At 38.1% G+C, this 21,403-nt stretch overlaps 4 protein-coding genes across 7 annotated transcripts; 2 read left to right on the top strand and 2 right to left on the bottom strand.

Moving 5' to 3' along the window:
• Positions 1-87: 87 nt before the first annotated feature.
• Positions 88-10,275, top strand: LOC111805389 (uncharacterized). The gene is made up of 5 exons (XM_023690465.2): positions 88-229; positions 341-423; positions 6,550-7,145; positions 8,156-8,331; positions 9,323-10,275. The coding sequence occupies exons 2-5, from the start codon at positions 402-404 to the stop codon at positions 9,774-9,776; spliced, it is 1,248 nt and encodes a 415-aa protein (XP_023546233.1). The 5' UTR covers positions 88-229; positions 341-401; the 3' UTR covers positions 9,777-10,275.
• A 1,329-nt stretch (positions 10,276-11,604) lies between these two features.
• On the top strand, positions 11,605-15,098 carry LOC111805760 (Chaperone DnaJ-domain superfamily protein). 2 transcript variants are annotated; one of them, XM_087128458.1, is made up of 5 exons: positions 11,605-12,172; positions 13,591-13,665; positions 14,151-14,290; positions 14,381-14,518; positions 14,593-15,098. In XM_087128458.1, the coding sequence occupies exons 1-5, from the start codon at positions 11,920-11,922 to the stop codon at positions 14,815-14,817; spliced, it is 831 nt and encodes a 276-aa protein (XP_086984584.1). In that variant the 5' UTR covers positions 11,605-11,919; the 3' UTR covers positions 14,818-15,098. The 2 variants fall into 2 exon arrangements, with proteins under 2 accessions (XP_086984584.1, XP_023546746.2); XM_023690978.2 differs by having other exon boundaries at positions 11,766-12,172; positions 14,608-15,098.
• LOC111805759 (pentatricopeptide repeat-containing protein At1g19720-like) lies at positions 15,013-17,861 on the bottom strand. 2 transcript variants are annotated; one of them, XM_023690977.2, is made up of 2 exons: positions 17,635-17,859; positions 15,013-17,491 (listed from the first exon to the last, which is right to left on the bottom strand). In XM_023690977.2, the coding sequence occupies exon 2, from the start codon at positions 17,467-17,469 to the stop codon at positions 15,553-15,555; it is 1,917 nt and encodes a 638-aa protein (XP_023546745.2). In that variant the 5' UTR covers positions 17,470-17,491; positions 17,635-17,859; the 3' UTR covers positions 15,013-15,552. The 2 variants fall into 2 exon arrangements, with proteins under 2 accessions (XP_023546745.2, XP_086984583.1); XM_087128457.1 differs by having other exon boundaries at positions 15,013-17,861.
• A 1,046-nt stretch (positions 17,862-18,907) lies between these two features.
• LOC111804995 (uncharacterized) lies at positions 18,908-21,393 on the bottom strand. Of its 2 annotated transcripts, none has more exons than XM_023689845.2 (3): positions 21,213-21,388; positions 20,907-21,060; positions 18,908-19,140 (listed from the first exon to the last, which is right to left on the bottom strand). In XM_023689845.2, coding segments are annotated over exons 1-3 (279 nt in total). In that variant the 5' UTR covers positions 21,337-21,388; the 3' UTR covers positions 18,908-19,139. The 2 variants fall into 2 exon arrangements, with proteins under 2 accessions (XP_023545613.2, XP_023545614.2); XM_023689846.2 differs by lacking the exon at positions 18,908-19,140 and adding an exon at positions 19,195-19,559 and having other exon boundaries at positions 21,213-21,393.
• Between the last annotated feature and the right edge of the window lie 10 nt (positions 21,394-21,403).

Raw genomic sequence — 21,403 nt, forward strand, 5'->3', positions numbered from 1 at the left:
AAAAAATAAAAAAATAAAAAAGCAGTAATTATCCAAACAGTGGAAAAAAAAAAAAAGATATGATATTTTGATTCCGAAAAACATTTTAAAGCATAGTTTGATTTTTTATATACGATATTTTATGGTGAATACAGGGACGACATATATACACTTATTTTATTTTATTTTTATTTCTTCCTTCCCGACTGCTTCCCTCCTCTCTCCCGGCTCACCTTCCAGATCACACCAGGTCTCCCTCTCTCTCTTCTCTGATTTCATTTTTCCAATATATTTTCATTAATTACGTGAATATATATGGCAACTCTTCGGTATGTTTGTTCTTATTCTTGGGATTCTTCAGGAGGGACTTTCAGTGGTAGATCTGATGTACTTGGTGGTTGATCTCAATTACTCTGAAGATCATGATGGCCCTTGAACGCAAAGGTGTGTTTTCGGTTATTTGAAGTGTTTTAAGTTTTGTTTCAACTGGTTTTAGTTTCGTTTTATGATCCAAGCAGTTTAATTTTGTGCTGATTTAGTCGCATTCCCTTTCTTCTCCTCCTCCTCCAGCTTGAGGGGGATTCTGCGACTTTGTTTTGTGTACCTTCTAAGCGACACCGAGAACTAGTTATTTCTAATTCTGTATAGTGTTATATGTTATAATTTCAGTTTTTGAGCTGAGGGTAGTTTCTAATTTGAAATCGAGGAGTTAGGTGAAGAATTGATATGGACATTGGCTTTTTTTTTGAGTTAACGTTAGTTCTTGGCGTGTTTCTGTAATGGAATTTAGAGATCAGAGGAAGGATTTGAGACAATAACACAAAGATTTCCAGATTGAGTTTGTGAGCATCATACTACTTAGTGGCGAGGAGTTTGGATGCCTAGACTCATCAGTCAGAACTCTGTCACTTCAATGCTTCTTTAACGTCTAAAGCAGGAACTTTAGAAGGGTGAAGATTTTGTTAACAGAGAGAATGATCATTTGGATTTTTCTTCCGTTGTTTTTGGGTCTTTTGAATCTCAGGCGGAAAATTTGAGTTGAGGTTCTGTTGTTAGCTTGGAATTGAATCACCGGTGTTGAAACGGACTCTTCGTACTTGGCTAATTCTCGCTACTGTAGTATTATCAAGAGGATCAATATGAAACAATTACTAATTTTTTAGTTAAATGCTAAGGGTCTTTGTTTTAAAGTTAGCTACCTCAAGAAACATGATCTTTTCCTCTCTCCAATCTGCCTATCCATCCATTCTTCTTACCTCCTGCAGATTCTTGAATTTTTATAGCAACTGGGAATGGGGTCCTAGAACTCTAGTTTAAGATAGATTATACATGTATGAAGTACCATCTGTCACCATGTCTTTTAATTTGTTTTTTTTGAGACTGTTAGATCTTTCTGGTTGTAAAAGGGTTGATAAGTGCATTGGGTTGGTTGTCTCCTTTTCAGGTGCTGTAGTTTTTGGATCACTTAAAGTAGCCTATGTAACATGCTCATTTCTCTTTGGATAAGTAACTTCAGTGATTTTGTTTTAGAATTCTTTGGGACTTGAATGTTTCAGAGTTATTTCTTTATTTCGTTTGGGGAACAGGGGTCATAGTGAAGCCAGGGGCCTAAACTTGTCACTGGAGACATTCACCATTGTCCTTGGAAGTTCACTGAGCTTTACTTCTTTTACCTTGCTCTTTTACTAGGGTCGTGTTCATTGTTCGCTTTTGGGTGGATCTAGGAGTCTTCTGCCATTTCTCATTCTTGATTGGTTATGTAGACTTTTTACCCCAATTTTTCTATCATACTTCAAAAGGGGCATTATACTTTGTAACAGCTCCTGAGTTCCAATTTCGACTTCAATTTGACGTATAAAGATTTTTAAGAACAAAAGTGTTTTATCATTATTTTTTTAATTAGAAACAAAGATGGTGTACTGAGTAATCAAAAAGGGAAGAGCACTACCTCTCAATCTTGGAGGATTCTAGTTAGGCTATAATTACTAAATAATTTCTTATGCCTTAGATATCATAAAAAGAGTTAGATTGTACAATAATGGAAAAGAATTCTAAAGGATACGAGTTATCTTTGAAAACCCTCTAGTTTCTTTCCTCTCATAGTTCAAAAAACAAGGCCCAAACCATAGTTCTCCACAAAACCTTTGCTTTTCCTCTGAGGCACCACCCATTTAGAACTACTAGAAGCCACCCCATCAGTGAATTTGGCATTTACACAAACTACCCAAAAGTCTTTTCACCATCCTCTCCACAGAAAAGGACACTGGAGGAATAAATAATCAGTACTTTTAAAAATTAGGACAAATTTTCAGTTTAAGACACCGATCCATCGTATCTTATGGTTGAAAAAAGTATTGAATTGCTTGCTGGAGGTAATGAAAGTAGATAATGGTGGAAGCAAAGGTACAACATTATGGTTCTTGTTACCCATGCCTTTTTAAGTATCCCTTCTCCCAAATGGTTTTGGATTTTTAGAAGGCTTCATGCCCTAAAAAGACACTATGGAAACGAAATCACCCTACATAGGTGAAGTTCTTCCTTTGGAAAATAGTGCATACAACCATTAGCACAAGTGAAAATCTACAAAAAGAATGTAATTCATGACTCTATTTCCAAGTTGGTGCTAATTATGCAAGAACAACAACAAATCACAAAACCACTTATTTATGCAATGCACATACGCTTAGAATTTTTTGACATTTTCAGATGACATCTTACTTTCCCCTAGGAAGTAAAGGATTTATTGGACATGGTCTTAACCCCTTCAAGAATACAAAAGCCCTGCTATGGAAACATCTCATTATGGCTTTCTTTTAGAATTTGTAGAAAGAAAGAAATCAAAGAGTATTCACGAATAAGATACAAACTTGTACTAAGCTCTTCGACAATGTTGTTTACCATGCTATATTTTGGTGTAAATTGACTAATACTTTTGCTTCCTATAGTCATACCTCTCTCATTGTAAATTGGAAAGTTTTTTTTTTTTTTTTTTTTTTTTTTTTTTTTTTTTTTTTTTGTAAACATCGTGGACAGCATCCACTAGTAGTTTAAATATAACATATGTGTTACAGAAGGAGATCTCATTCTCCTTCCCCATGCTATCAATTGTTTATTATGTCAAGCGGATTGGTAGGAGCCAGTTTTTGGGTGCCCTTTCTCTATGATTTTCTATTTGCAATGGGTATTTTCAAACAATTCTAAGCGTAACATTCTTCATATCATTACTGGGCCTTGCCTCCTAGATCGAACTTACTATGGGTAAATGCAGTCAAAGCCATATCAAATTTCATAAAGTTGGTTAGAACGCAACCAAAGAGTTTTTGAGAACTAGCTAATTTAGGATCCGAGTTGGCTAGACTAAAAGTGTCACAATGGTGTTTTCTCTTTAAACTTTTTTTTGACTTTTCTTTGCAAGACATTGTATGATTTTGGAGGCTTTTATAGCTCCCACTTGATTTTGATATTGGTTTTGATCTGTTCCAGTCCCTTCAGAGTTTTATCTTCAACTTTAGTCTATTTTCATTGTCCCAATGCAAATTTCTGTTTCTTATTAAAAAAAGGTAACCTCACCATTAATATCTCCAAGTTGAGGGTGTTAAATCACCAATCAATTCAAAAATTTAAGTTTGTGGGTTACAATAAATGTAATATTTGATTGATACTTTAACCGGGGGAAATTATTAGGATTTAATTATTGTGGTAAGTAGATAACTCTTTCGTGCTACTATTCCATATTTGATTGTCCTATTAAATTTATCAAGAGGTTGGAGCAAATTATTAGAGACTTCTTGTGGAAAGATGGTGCTGATGAGTGTGGAAAAAATATGGTCAATTGGTAGATTACCTCCTTCCCAGTGAGCAAATGAGGTCTTAGCTTGGGAAATTTGAAGGATAAGAATATTAGTCTCCTTGCAAAGTGGGGGTTGGAGATTCATGAATGATGAAAATTCCATTTGGAGAAAAATCATAGCTAGCAAATATAGCTTCTCATTTGGCAATTGACTTCCTAATCTGAAAGAGGCGAGGAGATAAAAATGGCCTTGGAATCAAATTTCAAAGTGCTGTGATTTAGTGGATAATTGGTACGACATGAAGCTTGGGAAGGAGACAAGATCCTCTTTTGGGAGGATCGATGGATTGGTGAGTCAAGCCTAAAAAATTATTCTAAACTGTACATTGTAGCTAATCAAAGGGGCTTAAAGTTGAGCTGTGCTGGTTAAGAGGCTTCAAATGGCCGGAATTGCTATTTAGAATGAACCTTACTGATTTTAAGTTCCTCTATAGGGAGGATCGATGGATTGGTGAATAAAGTTAATTCTTCTAAACTGTGCAATGTAGCTAATTTAAAGGGGCTTAAAGTTTGGCTGTGCTGGTTAGAGGCCTCTAATGCCCCGAATTGCTATTTAGAAGGAACTGTGGTTATTTTTCTGTCATCTACTTGGTCAGGACCTTTTGTAGTTATGAGCTTAGCCTTTTTCTTTTAGGTCCTAGTCATTTCCTTTAGTTAGAGTTTGGGACCCCTTTCTATTGGGGCTTGTTTTTTATATGCACGTGCATATTCGTTCATTTCTGTCAACAAAAGCACAATTTCTTATTGAAAAGAAAAAACCAATCATAACTAGGGATTGGGTCTCAAATGGTATTTTTTAAACAAATGAGAGACCATTGGATGGATTTCTCTTATGACCAATCTCCATAGTTAGCTAACGGTGATGTTACCTCAGAATCCTTGGGTGATCTTACTATGAAATCTTGGTCAGCCGTCTACAAGGTAATAAGAGTGTTTGTTACTCTGTCTAACTACCTTACTAAGAAGGAAACCATTTTTCTTTAGACATCAGGAAGATAGAAGAATTGGTGCCCTATAAAAACCTCTCTCCACGTTGGTATATCTTTGCAAGAAGAGTAATGACCATCTTCCCATTGGTGAAGTCGGGTAATATTTTTACTCTTTGCATTAGCAAGGTTGGCTTTAGCTTGTTGAATGACTACCGGATTTAGTGCCTATTTTCCTATAAACACTGAAAATAAATTACATCAACGCCTTTGTGATATTCAACTCAAAAAAGAAAGCTAGCGTTCTTTGGTGTAACACGGTCATTGAAGTTCCTTTGGAAGTTTTGATTGGAAAGAAGGTGGATGACTTTTGGTGTTTTTGAACTTTAGAGTTGCACAAGGTTTGAGTTTTTCTAATTGGTACACTTCGAAACGCCTATATGTATAATTGACTCCCCTATATGTATAATTGACTCCGATTTATGCCAATTCAAGTTGCTTATATAACTTCCATAGATGGTTGGGTTTCTGACTGCTTTTTTGTGCTTTTCATATATAAATAAACAATTAGTTCCCATCTTCAGAAAAAAAAAACTCCCTCCCTGTCGTTTTGCAATTTTGAGGGCATTTTTGCAACACCCTTGGTTTGAGGTTTTCCATTTTGAATATTTATTATTTTAAGAAAATATTGAGTATCCTATTAGAAAAATAGCTTTGCGTTTCAGTTTGTCCTCATATGCCCTCTCTTTCCTGGCAATTTCCACGTTTCTTGTTCTTCCCTTTCCATTATTCTCCCCATGTTCCATTTCTGTCGCCTTTTTTCTATTCCTGCATTTTCTTCCCTGCCCTCCTGATTTACTCTCCTCGTTTTCTTGTCAGCCACTGTTTTCAATTTTTTTTTTCTTACACTTGTATGAGTGGAAATTTACTAAAAGCGTTTCTTTTTTATTGAAATTCCTCCTTTGCATTTAAAGATGCATCTTAAAGTTTATAATTTTGATGCTACTGTCTGTAGTGGATACAATTTTTTTTAAAAAAAAAACTTATTGTGCTGTGGATGAGCAACAATAAGTGAAGCTTCCGACTTTCTTAACGAGAACCATTCTTTTCTGTCCCATATAGATATTTTTAGATGAATGACAGAACTTTCATTATTCAAGAAAGAATAGCAGAGGAGAAAAACAATTTCTAGAGCTCCCTATCCCCTAAGCTAAGCCTCCCTAGTCTTTATGTTGCTGAATCGACACCATTTGAATTTCAATTTATGTTCCCAGTTGCAAAAGATTCTAATTGTTTTTACCTTTTCAATTCTTCTTCGGTAGTTGCCGTCTGATGAGTTTTCTTCCAATTGATAATTTTGAAAGTTTGTACTTTGTGACATTAGGCCGGTAAATCATCATTGGACCAAAAAAACATAAGTTGATGAGTTATAGAAAATTTAATCTTTTCATTAATCTTTTGACATTCCCCCTTCACTTATGAGCTATGAAACTTTTGGAAGGCCCAACAAATGAAAAACAATATAAATTGGGGAGGAAATGATATTACGATTTTCTACTTTTATACCATATTAAATCATTAATAGACCTAGAAGCTTAAGTGATGAGTTACGGTCAATTTAATCGTTTTTATCCATTCTTGGACCTATGCCATTTTTTTTTTTGGATTAACTTTTTTGATCTCATAAAGTTTGTAGCCTCAGAATGGAGTGTATTGACTGGTGAAACTTTTTATGTTCTCAATACAACATTAAATTCAATCTCACCGTGATTTCTTTGCCTTCTTTGACTGCAGAAAGTATGCAGAGGAACTGTGAGGCCTCTATAAAATGCCTCCAGAATAATGGAATCCCATTCAGTCTGCAACATAGTGGAAATTCTGCTGATGGGTTCCAAGAAATTTCAGATGAAATCAGTTGTCATGGCAGCAATGATATTCCTGAAACAAACCACCTATTGGCTAACAATTTCATTGAACGTCCAAATGAATTTCACAATAAACCTGCTTATCAGCATAATTCTGGATCATGGCAAGCCTTCCATTTTGACTCTCAAAAGGTGCAGCAGTGCCAGATGAGTGCTTCCGAATGTCAGTTCTACTCTTTGCCAGTGGAGAATCGCTTCCAATATGTTCCTTTCAAAATGTTTGAACAGAATTATCATTGCGATCGTCGGTTGCAAGAGTTCCAATATTTTGTGGTTATAGACTTTGAAGCAACGTGTGATAAGGATAGAAATCCCCATCCGCAGGAAATAATTGAGTTCCCATCTGTAATTGTTAGTAGTGTGACTGGCCAACTAGAAGCTTGCTTTCAAACTTACGTGCGTCCAACGTGCAATCAGCTCTTGAGCGATTTCTGCAGGGATCTAACAGGAATTCAGCAAATTCAGGTTTGTTCAAAGCTTCATTTTTTTTCTTTTTTTTTTTCTTTTCTCTTCAAAGAAAATGATTACACTTGGAGGTTGCATTTTGTTAGCGTAGAACAAACTTGGGGAATCGATAAGAATATTATCTATTTTTATGAAATTCTAAAAGTATTCCCATACAACACCAAACACACACATCTGATTCTCAAACATTTGCTTCTCAAGCATCTTCTTCCCTGAAATATCAACAAAACTTCAAACCAAATGGCTCCCTATAGTATATTTTCTTATATTGTTGACATGTCCCGATCTTCCTAAATGTTTGACAATGGGTTGTTTGAAGGTAATATTAAAAAAGAAAAAATCCAAAAATAAGAAATGGTTCTTTGAGATGAAAGATGATTGTTAAACATTGTTTTTGGAACCAGAAAAAAAAAAAAAAAAAAAAAAAAAAAAAACAGAAACAACATTTTGATGTTTCAAGAGGTCGCTTGGTTCCAATTTACTAAAAATCATAAAAGGGAAATATGAATGGAAAGTTATTTCTAGGGGCTTTCACTGATTCCTTAATAATGTTTGATTTATTGTAATGGTGTGTGACTTTTGGGAGGATCATTGGATCCCAGCTTTGGAAGTTCAGTAATCCGTTCTCTGAAGAATGTTAGGTTTTTCTTCTAGGTTGTTTCCTTGGAGAGGAATAACGTTATCAATTTCATCTAGAGATATTCCTCCTTTGAGCTTGGTCTGCATTGGCGTGTGCTTTGAAATTAGGTTTTGAGGGCATTGGCCCGATTTTTCGGAGTTTTCCATTCATATTGATTTTTCGGAGTTTTCTATTTCCCTTTCTTTCATATTGATTGCCATGTTTTCTCATAAATATTTTCTTGGATGGAACATTTAAGGGAAGTAACTGGTTCCATGAAACTATACCTTTGGAGTGTTGGCGTCTCATTTTGTTTCCCTTATAATTACACTTGGTTGTTGTTTTTCTGGTTTAGGACCTGATTTTTATCTTACCTCATTGCTGTCTGTAGGTGGACAGAGGTGTTACTCTCAATGAAGCTCTCCTCAGGCATGATAAATGGCTTGAAAAGAAGGGGATTAAGAATACAAATTTCGCGGTGGTAACTTGGTCTAACTGGGATTGCCGAGTCATGTTAGAGTCGGAATGCCGTTTCAAGAAGATTCGGAAGCCTCCATATTTCAACCGGTAAATGATCCCTATAGAATTTATTTCTACTTATGGTACAAATAATAATTTAAGTTATTTCTCCTATACCTCCACGAATTGGGAAGTGCACCAGAAAAACACAAAATCCAGGGAACAAAATAACTTGGAAAATGCAAATTTCATCAAGTGTTCGTTGTTTTCATGTTTCTAATTCCATCTAGAGGGAAAGCACTATTTTTTTTTGGCTTTTAGTACTTTTAACATACTGGCATAGCTCATCTTCCTGTAGAACAGTATTCCATTTGCATTGTTGGTTGACTGGCTGTTCCATTGTTTTTTTTTTTTTTTGTGTAAAAGACCATCACAATAAGAAACGATGTTGTCGGTATTCTAATATTGTAACGACCCAGATCCACCGCTAGCAGATATTATCCTCTTTGGGCTTTTCCTTTCGGGCTTCCTCTCACTAAAACGCGTTTGCTAGGGGAAGGTTTCCACACCCTTATAAATGGTGGCGTGTTCTCCTCCCCAACCAATGTGGGACATCACAATCCACCCCCCTTTGGGGCCCAGCGTCCTCGCTGGCACTCTTTCCTTCCTCCAATTGATGTGGGACCGCCCCCAAATCCACCCCCTTTGGGGCCCAACGTCCTTACTGGCACACCGCCTCGTGTCTACCCCTTCGGGGAACAGCGAGAAGGCTGGCACATCGTCCAATGTCTGGCTCTGATACCATTAGTAACGACCCAGATCCACCGCTAGCAGATATTGTCCTCTTTGGGCTTTTCCTTTCGGGCTTCCCCTCAAGGCTTTAAAACGCGTCTGCTAGGGGATAGTTTCCACGCCCTTATAAATGGTGGTTTGTTCTCCTCCCCAACCAACGTGGGACATCACAAACATACTCTGTGAATGAAGAATATATAGCTACCACCGTATGTTGGTGCCTACATAGGCATATTTACAAAAGAACTATATTTTTATTTAGTACTTGGATGTAATTCTTACTTTTCTTCTCTGATTTGATTGATAGATGGATCAACTTAAAACTTCCATTTCGTGAGGTTTTTGGGGGAGCACAATGCAATCTAAAGGAAGCGGTTGAGATGGCAGGCTTAGCTTGGCAAGGTCGTGCTCATTGTGGTCTTGATGATGCCAAGAACACTGCTCGTTTACTTGCCCTTCTTATGCATAGAGGCTTCAGATTTTCCATCACCAATTCATTGATGTGGCAGACTTCTGACTGCCCATTCCAATGGAAACAATCCCCAGGAGCCATGACACTCACTCCACAACCGCCAATGAAACCGAAGCCTGTGCACGTACCCATCATCCAATACTACCCGTACTGTTTCTGCGGGGTTAGAAGCAGCAGAGGTATGGTTCGCAAGCCAGGACCAAAGCAAGGGAGTTGTTTCTTTGGCTGTGGGAACTGGACTGCTACCAAAGGTGCACGTTGCCATTACTTCGAATGGGCCTCGCCCTGATGCATCGAAACACCAATGAATCCTTCTTATTCGAAGCGTTCACTAAATGAATTTATGTAAAAAGAAAAAAAAAAAAAAAAAACAGTCAAAAAATAAACAAAAGAGTAAAAGAAAAAATGTATTGGAAGATATGAAGTTTGATTTCTGTCTCCTGGTAGAAGGTAAACTTGGGTGCTTGGTGAAGTTCTGAGTCATACAGAATTAGATGAGTTGCTGGTTGAATATTGTGAAATTCTGCTCCTCAAAATGAAAAAAGAAAACACAAAAACAAAGTAGTTCAAGCTTTTGGGAGCTTCCAACTTGTAAAGCTGACTTATTGACTGGAGAACCTATTGGGGTGTGAGCTGTGAGAGATTATGGGTAGTGTTAGGATGGTGCTTTTATAATCATCTTTCAGGCATATGCTAAATTATCTGAATAACCTTCTGGATAGGTATGCTTTCCTTATTTTCATCTTTTAATCTTATTCTAATGGCAATCAGTAGAATTGCTCATATCATTCCCCCAGTGTTCTTCATTGGTTCTAATCTTAGTTTCCTTTTAGATCTATACAGCTTTTTCTTGCATTATTTGTTACTGATTACAGCAATGATCTGGTAGCTTTTCATGTGTTGTGGACTGCCTCTCTTCATTAATTTTCAGTGGAATTTGCTTGTTCTTCCATAGCTTCAGGTTTGATTTGCAAGCTCTCAAAGTCAAAGAAGGGAAGGATATTGTTAAATATCCTTGAAAAGATTTATTGTTTTGATCTTTTTGTTTAAGTGTTTGGTAGTCTTTGAACTTTTGTTGATAGTTTTGAATTATTTTCGTGTCACTTAGTATTGACTTTGATCTAGAGACTCATTTTATCGTGGTTGTGGATCTTTTCGCATTTGCGCAGGTTAAGCTCTTGATATTGTGAATAATTATGTCTCGTGGTGTTTTGTTATTTTTATATGTAAGATGGATGATCGGTGTTGGAGAGGGGAACGAAACACTATTTACAAGGGTGTGGAAACCTCTCCTAATAGATACATTTTAAAACCTTGAGGAGAAGCCCAGAAGAAAAAGCTGAAAGAGGAAAATATCGGCTAGCAGTAAGCTTGAGCTGGCCTAGGTTGGCTTGGGCTGTTACAATAGGTGTATAAGCTTGAGCTGGCCTAGGCTGGCTTGGACTGTTACAATAGGTGTATAAGTTTGAGCTGGCTTGGGCTGTTACAATAGGTGTATAAGCTTGAGCTGGCCTAGGCTGACTTGGGCTGTTACAATAGGTGTATAAGCTTGAGCTGGCCTGGCCTGTTACAATAGGTGTACAAGCTTGAGCTGGCCTGGCCTGTTACAATAGGTGTATAACCTTGAGCTGGCCTGAGCGGTTACAATAGGTGTCCTGGGCTATTACAATAAGTGTATTTTGATAAAAGCTTGAATAAGTGTATGTTGATAAAAGTTTGAAATTATTGAGGTCGGAAAGTACTTTTATATGTATAGGAAAATTTAAATATTCATATTTGTTTATTTTATAAATATTTATAAAATTAATTTTATAAATATTTATAAAAATAATTAAATAGAATGATTATATCACATAAATGATTAATTAATGATTAATTATGTAAGTGAACGATTACAAATTTTCTTGTGTTTTTAGATTATAATTTTTAAAAAAATAGATTAACAAAAAATTGAAACTTATCACGAGTTTTCTCATAGAAGATTTCAAAGAACTTTTAAAACTCACTTTGTCGAGTTTTCTTATCACGAGTTTTCTTATAGAAGATTTCACGAGTTTTCAACTGGGCCGATCGTAGAGTGAAAATTTTTCATCACTTTGTCGGTTGCACTACTCGTTCATGGTTGATTATCGACACAGAAGAATTCATCCAGAGTTCTCACTCAATTCATGGTTGATTATCGACACATAAGAATTCATCGAGAGTTCTCATTTTGGTTGATATTGAAGAGAAGAAAGTTTCCATATTTTACTCCAAAAATTTATAATAAAATGGAAGTAAGATTGGTAGCCTGCGAGTGAGGGAGAGAAGAAAAATGAGGCGTACAAACAAAAACTGGTCATTTCAGTTATTTCCCCGAGCTTTTTGGGTTCTTCTTCTCCTTCAATATCATTCTCCTTCTTCAATATCTTTCGTAATTGTGGAGCCAAAGAATGAGCAGTTTGAGGACGGTGTGCAGGCCTCATGCCATGTTTTCTTCCTTCCTAATTAGCAGCAGATGCCAGTCTATGCCCAGGGTTTCGTTTCGGAACCCTAATTACAAGCGCGGCTTTTCCGTTTTCTCTCCCACCTTCAATTCCTCGTCTGCCTTTTGTCGGACTGAGAAGTGGTTCCGTATCAATCAGAGGAGGACGCTGGCCATGGCTTCCAATTGGGCTAACGAAAAAACTCCCTATGAAACTCTCGGTAACTTCCTTTTCTCTATCTCCTTTCGTTTTTTGTATTGTATAGCGCTTGTGGTTTTTCGTCTTCGTTAATGCTACTCTGGATATGCTTACCTTGCATTGAATTCGAACTGCACATTGACTCTGTTGGCGTATGTGGGGGGATTGAAAATTGACACCGTTCTTGAATTTGTGCTTCGTGGTCTCCTGTGGTAGCTTTGGTTTGCAGTGATGGTTCGTGTGAGATCCCACGTTAGTTGGAGAGGATAACGAAATATTCCTTGTAAGGGTGTGGAAACCTCTCCCTAGCAAACACGTTTTAAAACTGTGAGGCTAACGTTATGATGAACAATATCTGCTAGCTGTGGGCTTGGGCTGTTACAAATGGTATCAAAGCTAGTCACCGGACGGTGTGTCAATGAGAACACGGGCTCTCAAGGGGGTGAATTGTGAGATCCCACATTGGTTGGAGAGGAGAAGGAACATCCTTATAAGGGTGTGGAAACCTCTCCCCAGCAGATGCGTTTTAAAACTAACTGTGAGGCTGATGGTAATACGTAACGGGCCAAAGCGAACAATATTTGCTAGTTGTGTGGCTTGGGCTGTTACAAATGGTATCAAAGCCAGTCACCGAACGGTGTGCCAATGAGAACGCTGGCTCCTAAGGGGGTGAATTGTGAGATCCCACGTTGGTTGGAGAGGAGAACAAACATTCCTTATAAGGGTGTGGAAACCTCTCCCTAGATGCGTTTTAAAACTAACTGTGAGAACTAACTGTAAGGCTGATAGCGATAAGCGGACAATATATGCTAGCAATGGGTTTGGGCTGTTACAAATGGTATGTCAATGAGAATGCTGGACCCCAATGGGGGTGGATTGTGAGATCCCACACTGGTCGGAGAGAAAAACGAAACATTCTTTATAAGGGTGTGGAAACCTCTCCCCCGTGAGGCTAATGGCGATACGTAACGGGCTAAAGCGGATAATATCTGCTAGCGGTGGGTTTGGGTTGTTACAAATGGTATCAAAACCAATCATCGGACGATGTGCCAGCAAGAACGCGGGCCCCCAAGAGGGGTGGATCGTGAGATCTCACGTTGGTTGGAGAGAAGAACAAAACATTCTGTGTGGAAACCTCTTCCCAGCTAATGCATTTTAAAACTGTGAGATAGATAGCGATATGTTGATATGTAACAGGCTAAATCAAACAACATCTACTAGCGGTGGGCTTGGGCTTGGGCTGTTTCCATTTAGAAACTGCGATTGACGCGTAAATGGAACTAATAGTGTTCTGGACTATTGATTGTGATGAATGTTTTTGATGATTTCAAGGATACAGTTCGTTTTCATTTAACGATTTTGCTTTTATGCATCTCAATTACTTTCAATGGACTGATTTTGAATTATCTTTTCATTTGTTCTTTAATCCAATAAAAACAGAACTAGAGAGGGATGCTGGTGAAGATCAGATAAAGAGTGCCTACAGGCGGTTGGCCAAATTTTATCATCCGGATGGTTTGCTCCTTGCTCAAGTGAAACAATTGTGTTGTTTAAAGTTCCGCATGATTAAATTCATGAAGTTCTTCTTATCTTGAAAAAAAAAACCTGAGATGTTCATCAATTGTGAGAAGGAAGGAAAGACAACTCTGCAATTAAAATACTAGACCATCTAAGTTAATCACATATTAAACCATTTCTAAGATGGATGGTAAGTCATATATTTCTTTGCCATTGATTCATAATCATTTCCAGTTGCCAAATTTATTGGAGTTATGCATGAGATTGTTATTGATTATCAAGTTTTGTTGTGTTTTATGAATGTACTGGGATCATTTTTTTGCAACTTCTTCTTACCTATGCCATGCTATACGTCAATCGGTACTGCGTTTCGTAAAAAAACTACAGAAATCCGTCTTTCTTCATCTCTGTGTTCCATGCTTGTGTTTGGTTAAGAACTTATTTCTGTAACTGTGATGAACTCGTTCTTTCTTTTTTCGAAGTTTATGATGGTAGAGGAATTCTTGAAGAAGGAGAAACAGCTGAAGCTAGATTCATCAAGATTCAAGCTGCTTATGAGTTGCTCATAGATGATGAGAAACGGAGGCAGTATGATGTCGATAACCGGGTGAATCCGATGAAGGTTTGATTTCATTTATGAGATTAAGTGAATCTCATTTTTGTAGAGAAACAAATTCTCTTCTTACAAATAGGTTGTTCTGCTGATTATCAGGCATCTCAAGCATGGATGGAGTGGCTTATCAAAAAGCGCAAAGCTTTTGATCAACGGGGCGACATGGCAATAGTAGCTTGGGCTGAGCAACAGCAGCGTGAGATGAATCTACGAGCTCGGCGCCTTTCTCGATCAAAGGTGAACAAACCTTTGATGCTAAGAAATGTCTTTCGTTATGGTTGTTCTTATGTTTGAACACCTTGTTTCTGAAGTGGAGGGTATTGCAGGTTGATCCAGACGAAGAGAAAAGATTACTGGCAAAAGAAAAGAGGGCGTCCATAGATTACTTTAACAGCACACTGAAACGACACACACTCGTCTTGAAGAAGAGAGATTTAATGCGAAAAAAAGCAGAGGAGGAAAAGAAAAGGTTAATAAGCCAACTTTTAGCCGAGGAGGGACTCGAGCTCGATACAGACGACGATGACAACGTGTAGTTAATACATTGAATTGATTGGCCTCAAAGAAAGTGCTGCAAATATCATTAGAAGAAACAGGAAGAAGAACAGAGAAAAGGTTCGGTTCTGTATAGAAATCCATCTAAAACGCCTTTAGTATGTATTTATTGTACAGAAGCATTGTATATACTATTTAGTTCACAGTCTAAAAGAAAGAAAAAATGATTCTTGCACTTGAAAAAATGATTCAGGTACAATGATTTTGAGTGAGAAGTGTTCGTAAGCACGATACAATACAATCTCGAAAGCAATTCCGAGCATACCTATAATCTTGGAATAGGCACTTGGGATTCACTTATTTTCGATAAGCACACACCTCCTCACTACGCCTAATCGTGACATGAACTTGCATCTGGCACATAATCTTGTAATAGGACAACCTAAGTATTGGTTGCAATGAGCCAGGTAGCCAAAGTTATGCAATCCCAAAGCCCACCACCTATTGATGAGTACTCAAGAGGGTATATTAGGGTAAGATCAACCCGATGTCGTGGGGATGATCGTCTAGGAGGTATATATGAAGGCCTTCTTTGTAACGAGAACAGATAGGATGTTAACGCCAGGTGATTTTTTAAACATCGTTCCAATTTGCAAGAAAATTCCCCTTGAACCGTGGTGGCGGTTTAGATGCAGTGCCTCGTCATCTGAAGTCTCATCTATTGAAACCAAAGTTTGATTGCCACAAACGCAGGTTAGATGTCTCGCGAGTATGCATTATGTTCCATGAAGCAGAACTCCCCCATCAAACTCGTTTGAACTTAAGACATTTGCGAGATCATTGCACGATATGACGAGTTGACTCTTGATGATATAGGAATGTAGCTGTCTTCTCGTTATCAAATCTGTCCTAGCCAAGGCAGGGAAAAGTATCGAAAAGGTGTCTGAACTTGGTTTTATGCCTTCTACTAGCATTTGACAGAAGAGTTCAACCGCCATTTTGGGCTGCATAATTCTCCTAAAACCTGCAATCAAGGCATTCCAACAAACTTCATTCCTGTTCTTTGTTCCCCCAAATACTTGAATCACCGAATCAATACACTCGCACTTCGAGTACATGTCAATGAGAGCACTCGAAACAACGTGGTCGTCTTCAAAACCGTTCCTCAACATATATCCATGGATTTCTTTCCCTTTGTGCAATAAATTCAAGCTAGCACAAGCAGCCAGAGCTGCAGTTATAGTGACGATATTCGGTCTGATTGGCGAAGTAATCACCTTATCAACAAGGCAAGCAGCGTAAAGCATGGTCTGGAATAACTCAAGAGCTTCATAACTTAACCCAGATTGTTGAAATCCAGACACTAAAACATTCAAAGATACAACATTAGGTGCCAAGTCTTTCTGCAACATCTCAGTTAGCAAGTTATATGCTTCAACTTTCTGCCCATTTTTTGCATATCCAGCCAGCAGTGTGTTGTAGGTTACAACATCAGGTCTTAGTCCATGATGCTGCATTGATCTAAAACGTTCTAATGCCTGGCTTGTTCTTCCCTGATTCACATAAGTTGCAATAATTTCATTCCACAATGTAATGTTTTTCTTCTCTGCTTTAGCAAAAATTTCTTCAGCATAATCGTCTTGCCCGCATTTTGAATACATATTGACTAACGATCCTTCGACGTAGATGTTCGTACACAGCTCGCACTTAAGAGCGTATGCATGAACAGCCCTGCCTAAACCCAGATATCTCAATCCTGCACAAGCTGGTAGAACAGTAGCAACAGTAACAGAATTTGGATTCTCAGGAAACAACAGCATGTTAATGAATACATACAAAGCATCTTTGAAATATCCATTTAGAACACAGCCTGATATGACTCCATTCCATGAATTAACCCTTGGGCTCAGTCCTTGTTCTTGCATAGCTTCCAAGTATTTGAGAGCAGTGCCAATCTTTCCATGTCGAGCAAACCCAGAGACCAATGCATTCCATGATATCAAATCAGGCCTCAACCCGCTAGACTGCATGGAGTGAAATGCTTCCATCGCCTCATCCAAGAGACCTTCTTCCATGTAAGCAGACACAAGCGCAGTCCATGACACCACATCTTTTTCACTCATTGAATCAAAAACATTAATCGAAAATCTCAAATCCCCACAATTACCATAGAAATCCATAAGAGCATTCCCAATGAAAATATCAGAGACCAACCTCTTCCTAATGGCATACCCATGAATCATTTTACCTGTCTTCACCGCTTGTCTTTTGGAACATGCTTTAAGAATCGTGGGCACGAGGTATTTATCAGGTAGTATGCCCTCCTCAACCATCAATCCGAATGCCGCAAAGAGCTCATTCCACTTCTCTGACCGACAATACGCCCTAATCAAAGCTGTATACGCAGGCAGCGGTCTCTCAGGCATTTCATCGAACACCTTACGGTCACTATCCACGCACGTCGCACACTTCGCACAAAACTTTGCCAGATTGTTTCCAATCAAACTATCAACTCGCCGAGCATTTAATTTAACAACCTGGACATTACGATTAAACAAAGCGAAACTACGAGCGATTGGGACATTAGAACCTGCATCATTACTGTCCGGACATTTAGCAACTGGAGCAGATCGACACTGGGGTCTATTATGGGCCGATATCGCAGTGGAATGCATCCTACAAGCTACATTCATGGAATTTCGAGAAAATCTGAAACTGGGATAGAGGTCAACGTTTAACTTGGAAGACGATGGAAGAAGAGCAGGAGAAGTATTGTTTGACGAAAGAAACCCATCTACGAGAGTTGCCATAATCAGACGATGGAAAAAGCTTTGTCGCCTCAGAAATTAAAGACGTACCTATGCCTGTGTGAGATCAATGGAAAGCTGGAGAAGGAGATGGAGAGAACAAGGAATCTCGAATCTGTACTGCTCGGAAAGCTTTGCCACGTTATCGTTCAAAAATGGGCGGGGCGAGTGGGTAAAAATTGAAGAATTAGGGAGCTTTGAATAATATTAGCGAAGCGAAGTTCTTGTAAAGGACATATCTAGAAAAAAAATAGGATTTTTTTTTTTTTTTTTTTTTTTTTTTTGGATAAAAACAACATTGAATCTAAACGATTCCATGAGTAATTTGACGAACTAAGTTTAGATAAATTAAGAGGTAATAAGAAAAATCATTAAATGTTTTGTTCTTAAAAGAAAAATCATTAAATGTTATGTTCTTGTCATGTCGATGTGAAGCAGCTGTTGACGTCCTTTTCTAAATGTCTTTTTCAAGATGAGAGATCTCGAGTCACCACCAATCAATATACGGGTCTCACCCGTGTTTAAAAGAAAACCCCGGCTACAAAACTAAAGTTATGCTCGAGAGTAAATTCAGTGTACGAAGGGTATTAGCACCATACAATACCTACTTAAAAAAATGTTTTATCATATAACCCAGATCAATTAATAAGAACATCATTTATTTTTAGGAAAAATATCAAGTTTTGAGAGTGGAGAAAGAACCCATGAATATATGGTCTTAGACTTGGCTTGAGAAACAAACTCAAATCTTGTCCTCCTTGTGTATCCTTAAAAGATGGAAAAGGTAGACAAAATAAAGACAAAAGTATTGGAAAGACAAGATTTCAAGGGTAGAAATAATAAAAGACTTGGATCAACCCAATCTCCTGGGTTGACGAAGCCTTGAGCGGAAGGAGGGACTTGCACCCTAAACCTCAGCCTTGGCAAGACTATGCTATAACATCAAGCTATTTCCGCCATGTATCACGTCGAAACGGACGATTTATGTTTTTTAGCCGGACCACACTCGTCGAACTCCGATTGAGCTACGAGCACGAGTAGGTAGGTGACTAGGGAGAGGGGCGGCTGGACTGCCTTTTCAATCAATCTCAAGCCGACCCCTGGACTGCCTTTTCAATCAATCTCAAGCCGACCCCTGGACTGCCTTTTCAATCAATCTCAAGCCGACCCCTAATTACTAGACCAACCTGGGAAACTCACAAACTAGAGCACTCCACACCAATCCAAATGACGACAAAACCCATAATCACACTCAATGTACCGTAACAGCCCGACTTTTCGAATAATTACTATTCACAGTTTCTTTAAGAATGAACTCAATTAATAATGAAAAAGAAAAAACTTTATGAAGATAAAATAGCCATAACTAGTCCAACAAATACAAGTAACCCGAATTTACAGGTAACAATGAAAAGAGTAAAGACTTTGAAATTGAGAAGAGAGGTGAATATATACAACTTGAAGAACTCGAGTAACCCGAATTTACAGTCACAATAAAACAAAGCATAAGCCATTGCTCATGTCAGAACTCGATGAGGTAATCACCATCACAGTCATCTGAAAAACAATTTTAAAAATCATCAAGGCTATAGCAACCATAATTACGGTTCATTCCAACAAATCATCAAGGCTGGGTGGTCAAGATCTTGACATTGTTCAAGCATTAAAAGGGCTTGTTTGGAACAACTTTTTAAGTAGTTTTAAGCACTTGAGAAGTAATTCCCAATCGACTTAAAACTTGTACTATATACATGAGTAGTTTAATAGATGTAATTAGTCCTATTTTCTGTCAGAACGTCGTTGTGGCAGAAAACGTGCATTCCTAAATGAACTTTCACTATGAGCTATACACATCTCAAGCTTGAAAGGGGCCTTTTAAATTTGTCCTCGCAAACAATTGGCCAATACTGCATTATTTCTTTTGGGTTTACGTTCTGCATTTCAGTTAAGATGGCCTCCAAGCTCAAAACATACATCTGTCAACAGAAAACCTATCTATTACTGAGGCCAAAATTTAGTTGTTTCTGCACTATCCAACAAATACCCATGGGTGATCAGATAACATTTATCAGTAAAAACATCATCTTGGAAGAAGTGTCATCACCGGGAACAACATAGAAGTGAAAAATGAGGGATTTCAACGGAAGAAACCCAAAAAAGAATGGTATAAGACTTTGATCTACTTTTTACTGAATACAAGCGTCAGTTTTTTGCTTAGTGAAACTACCTTTATTCCTATACAAAAAGGTATTGGCTAGACTGAGAGATGTTGAAATTTGGGAAAGAGAGCACAGCAAAAGAATAGTGATAGGGAAATGATTGTGAAAGCCACGGAGGAAACAGTGACGAGATGAGTTGCAAGATTATAACAGCCCAAATCCACCGGTAGCCAAAATTGTCCTCTTTGGATTTTCCCTTCCAGGCTTCCCCCCTCAAAGTTTTAAAAGGCATCTACTAGGGAGAGGTTTCCACACCCTTATAAAGAATGTTTTGTTCTCTTCCCCAACCGATGTGGGATTTCACAAAGGTGGTAGGCAAGATAAGTGCACGACCAAGATTGGCTGGTAGATAAGTTGTAATGTGCACATGGTAATGGTAGACTCCAAGATGGGGCATGTGGGAGGAAGATGGTTCGTTCGTTTCACAACCGAATTGGTTGCAAGATGGATGACAAAAGATTGAGTTCAAAATTCTATCTTTAGTAAATAAAGTTGAGGATTTTATCTATGTCACAGAAAATCCAAAGGTGTTCTTGTAATCATATGTTCTAAAGCCTATTCTGGATATCTAAATATTAAGAAAACCCAAACTCGTGCCACATTGGGAGCCCAAAAGCAGTATACTTGAAATTGTTTAACAAAAGAATACGGTCTACATGCTCATATTTGCGCCCTAAACGCAGACACATGGGCAGGCAAGGCAAAATAAAACATGCAGAGATAATATTCTCTAAGAAAATGATAATGTTATCATGATCTTCCCTTCTATACTCGGTATTGCATGAAGCAGGACACACAAACATCTATATTATACCGATCACCTCAAGCACATAATACACGACAAGAAGAATCTTCCAGCAGATGAAAGAAACCAACATAGCGACTCTTCATGAGTGGCGTTGATTTTTGTACTTTTTTCCCCTTCCATGTAATTAAGTTACAAGGTGACCAAGTTTCTGATATGAGATTTCACATGGAAGAAAAGTATAATAACACAAGACGAGTACAAATTTCACATTCGACAGTTAAACCTTAGTAAACAATTCCAGATGAGCTTAGCAAACAAATTGCAGGTATAAAACAACGACAACAAAAAGAACTCACCAGCCAGAAGCTGAAGTTTGGGAATCCAAATTATTATAAAATTTCGATAGTCGGCGGGTTGGAGGCTTCGGTTTGACGGATTTCTTACGCAAACCAAAAATTTCTTGCACCAGAGGGACATGAACAAGAACGAGCTTCCACGCCAAAAACCAACCTAGGCAATCACTCCAATTAACAGTGCAGCGCAGGATTAAATAAATACTACAGAAATAGAGATCGGACTTCCGATTACAAAACCTAACCAGAAATAGACATCAGAAATACAGGAATTGCACGAAACAATCAAGAGAAAGGAGAATAAATTACCGAGAAAAATCAAGGAGAACGTGAACACGACGGCAAGGATCGGGCGTAGTATGAATAGATTGAGATAGTCCCATTGAGAAAGAGAATTCTCGAAAGATGAAAACGAGGAAGACGACGACTCCATTAGAAGAGCTCAATTGCACGAGGAGTGAGCCACGCAATCAATCCCCGTCGAGGGCTCTACCAGTTCT

This window comes from Cucurbita pepo, chromosome 11, assembly GCF_057944985.1.
Source record: "Cucurbita pepo subsp. pepo isolate OVF chromosome 11, ASM5794498v1, whole genome shotgun sequence".
NCBI classification, from domain to species: Eukaryota; Viridiplantae; Streptophyta; class Magnoliopsida; order Cucurbitales; family Cucurbitaceae; genus Cucurbita; species Cucurbita pepo.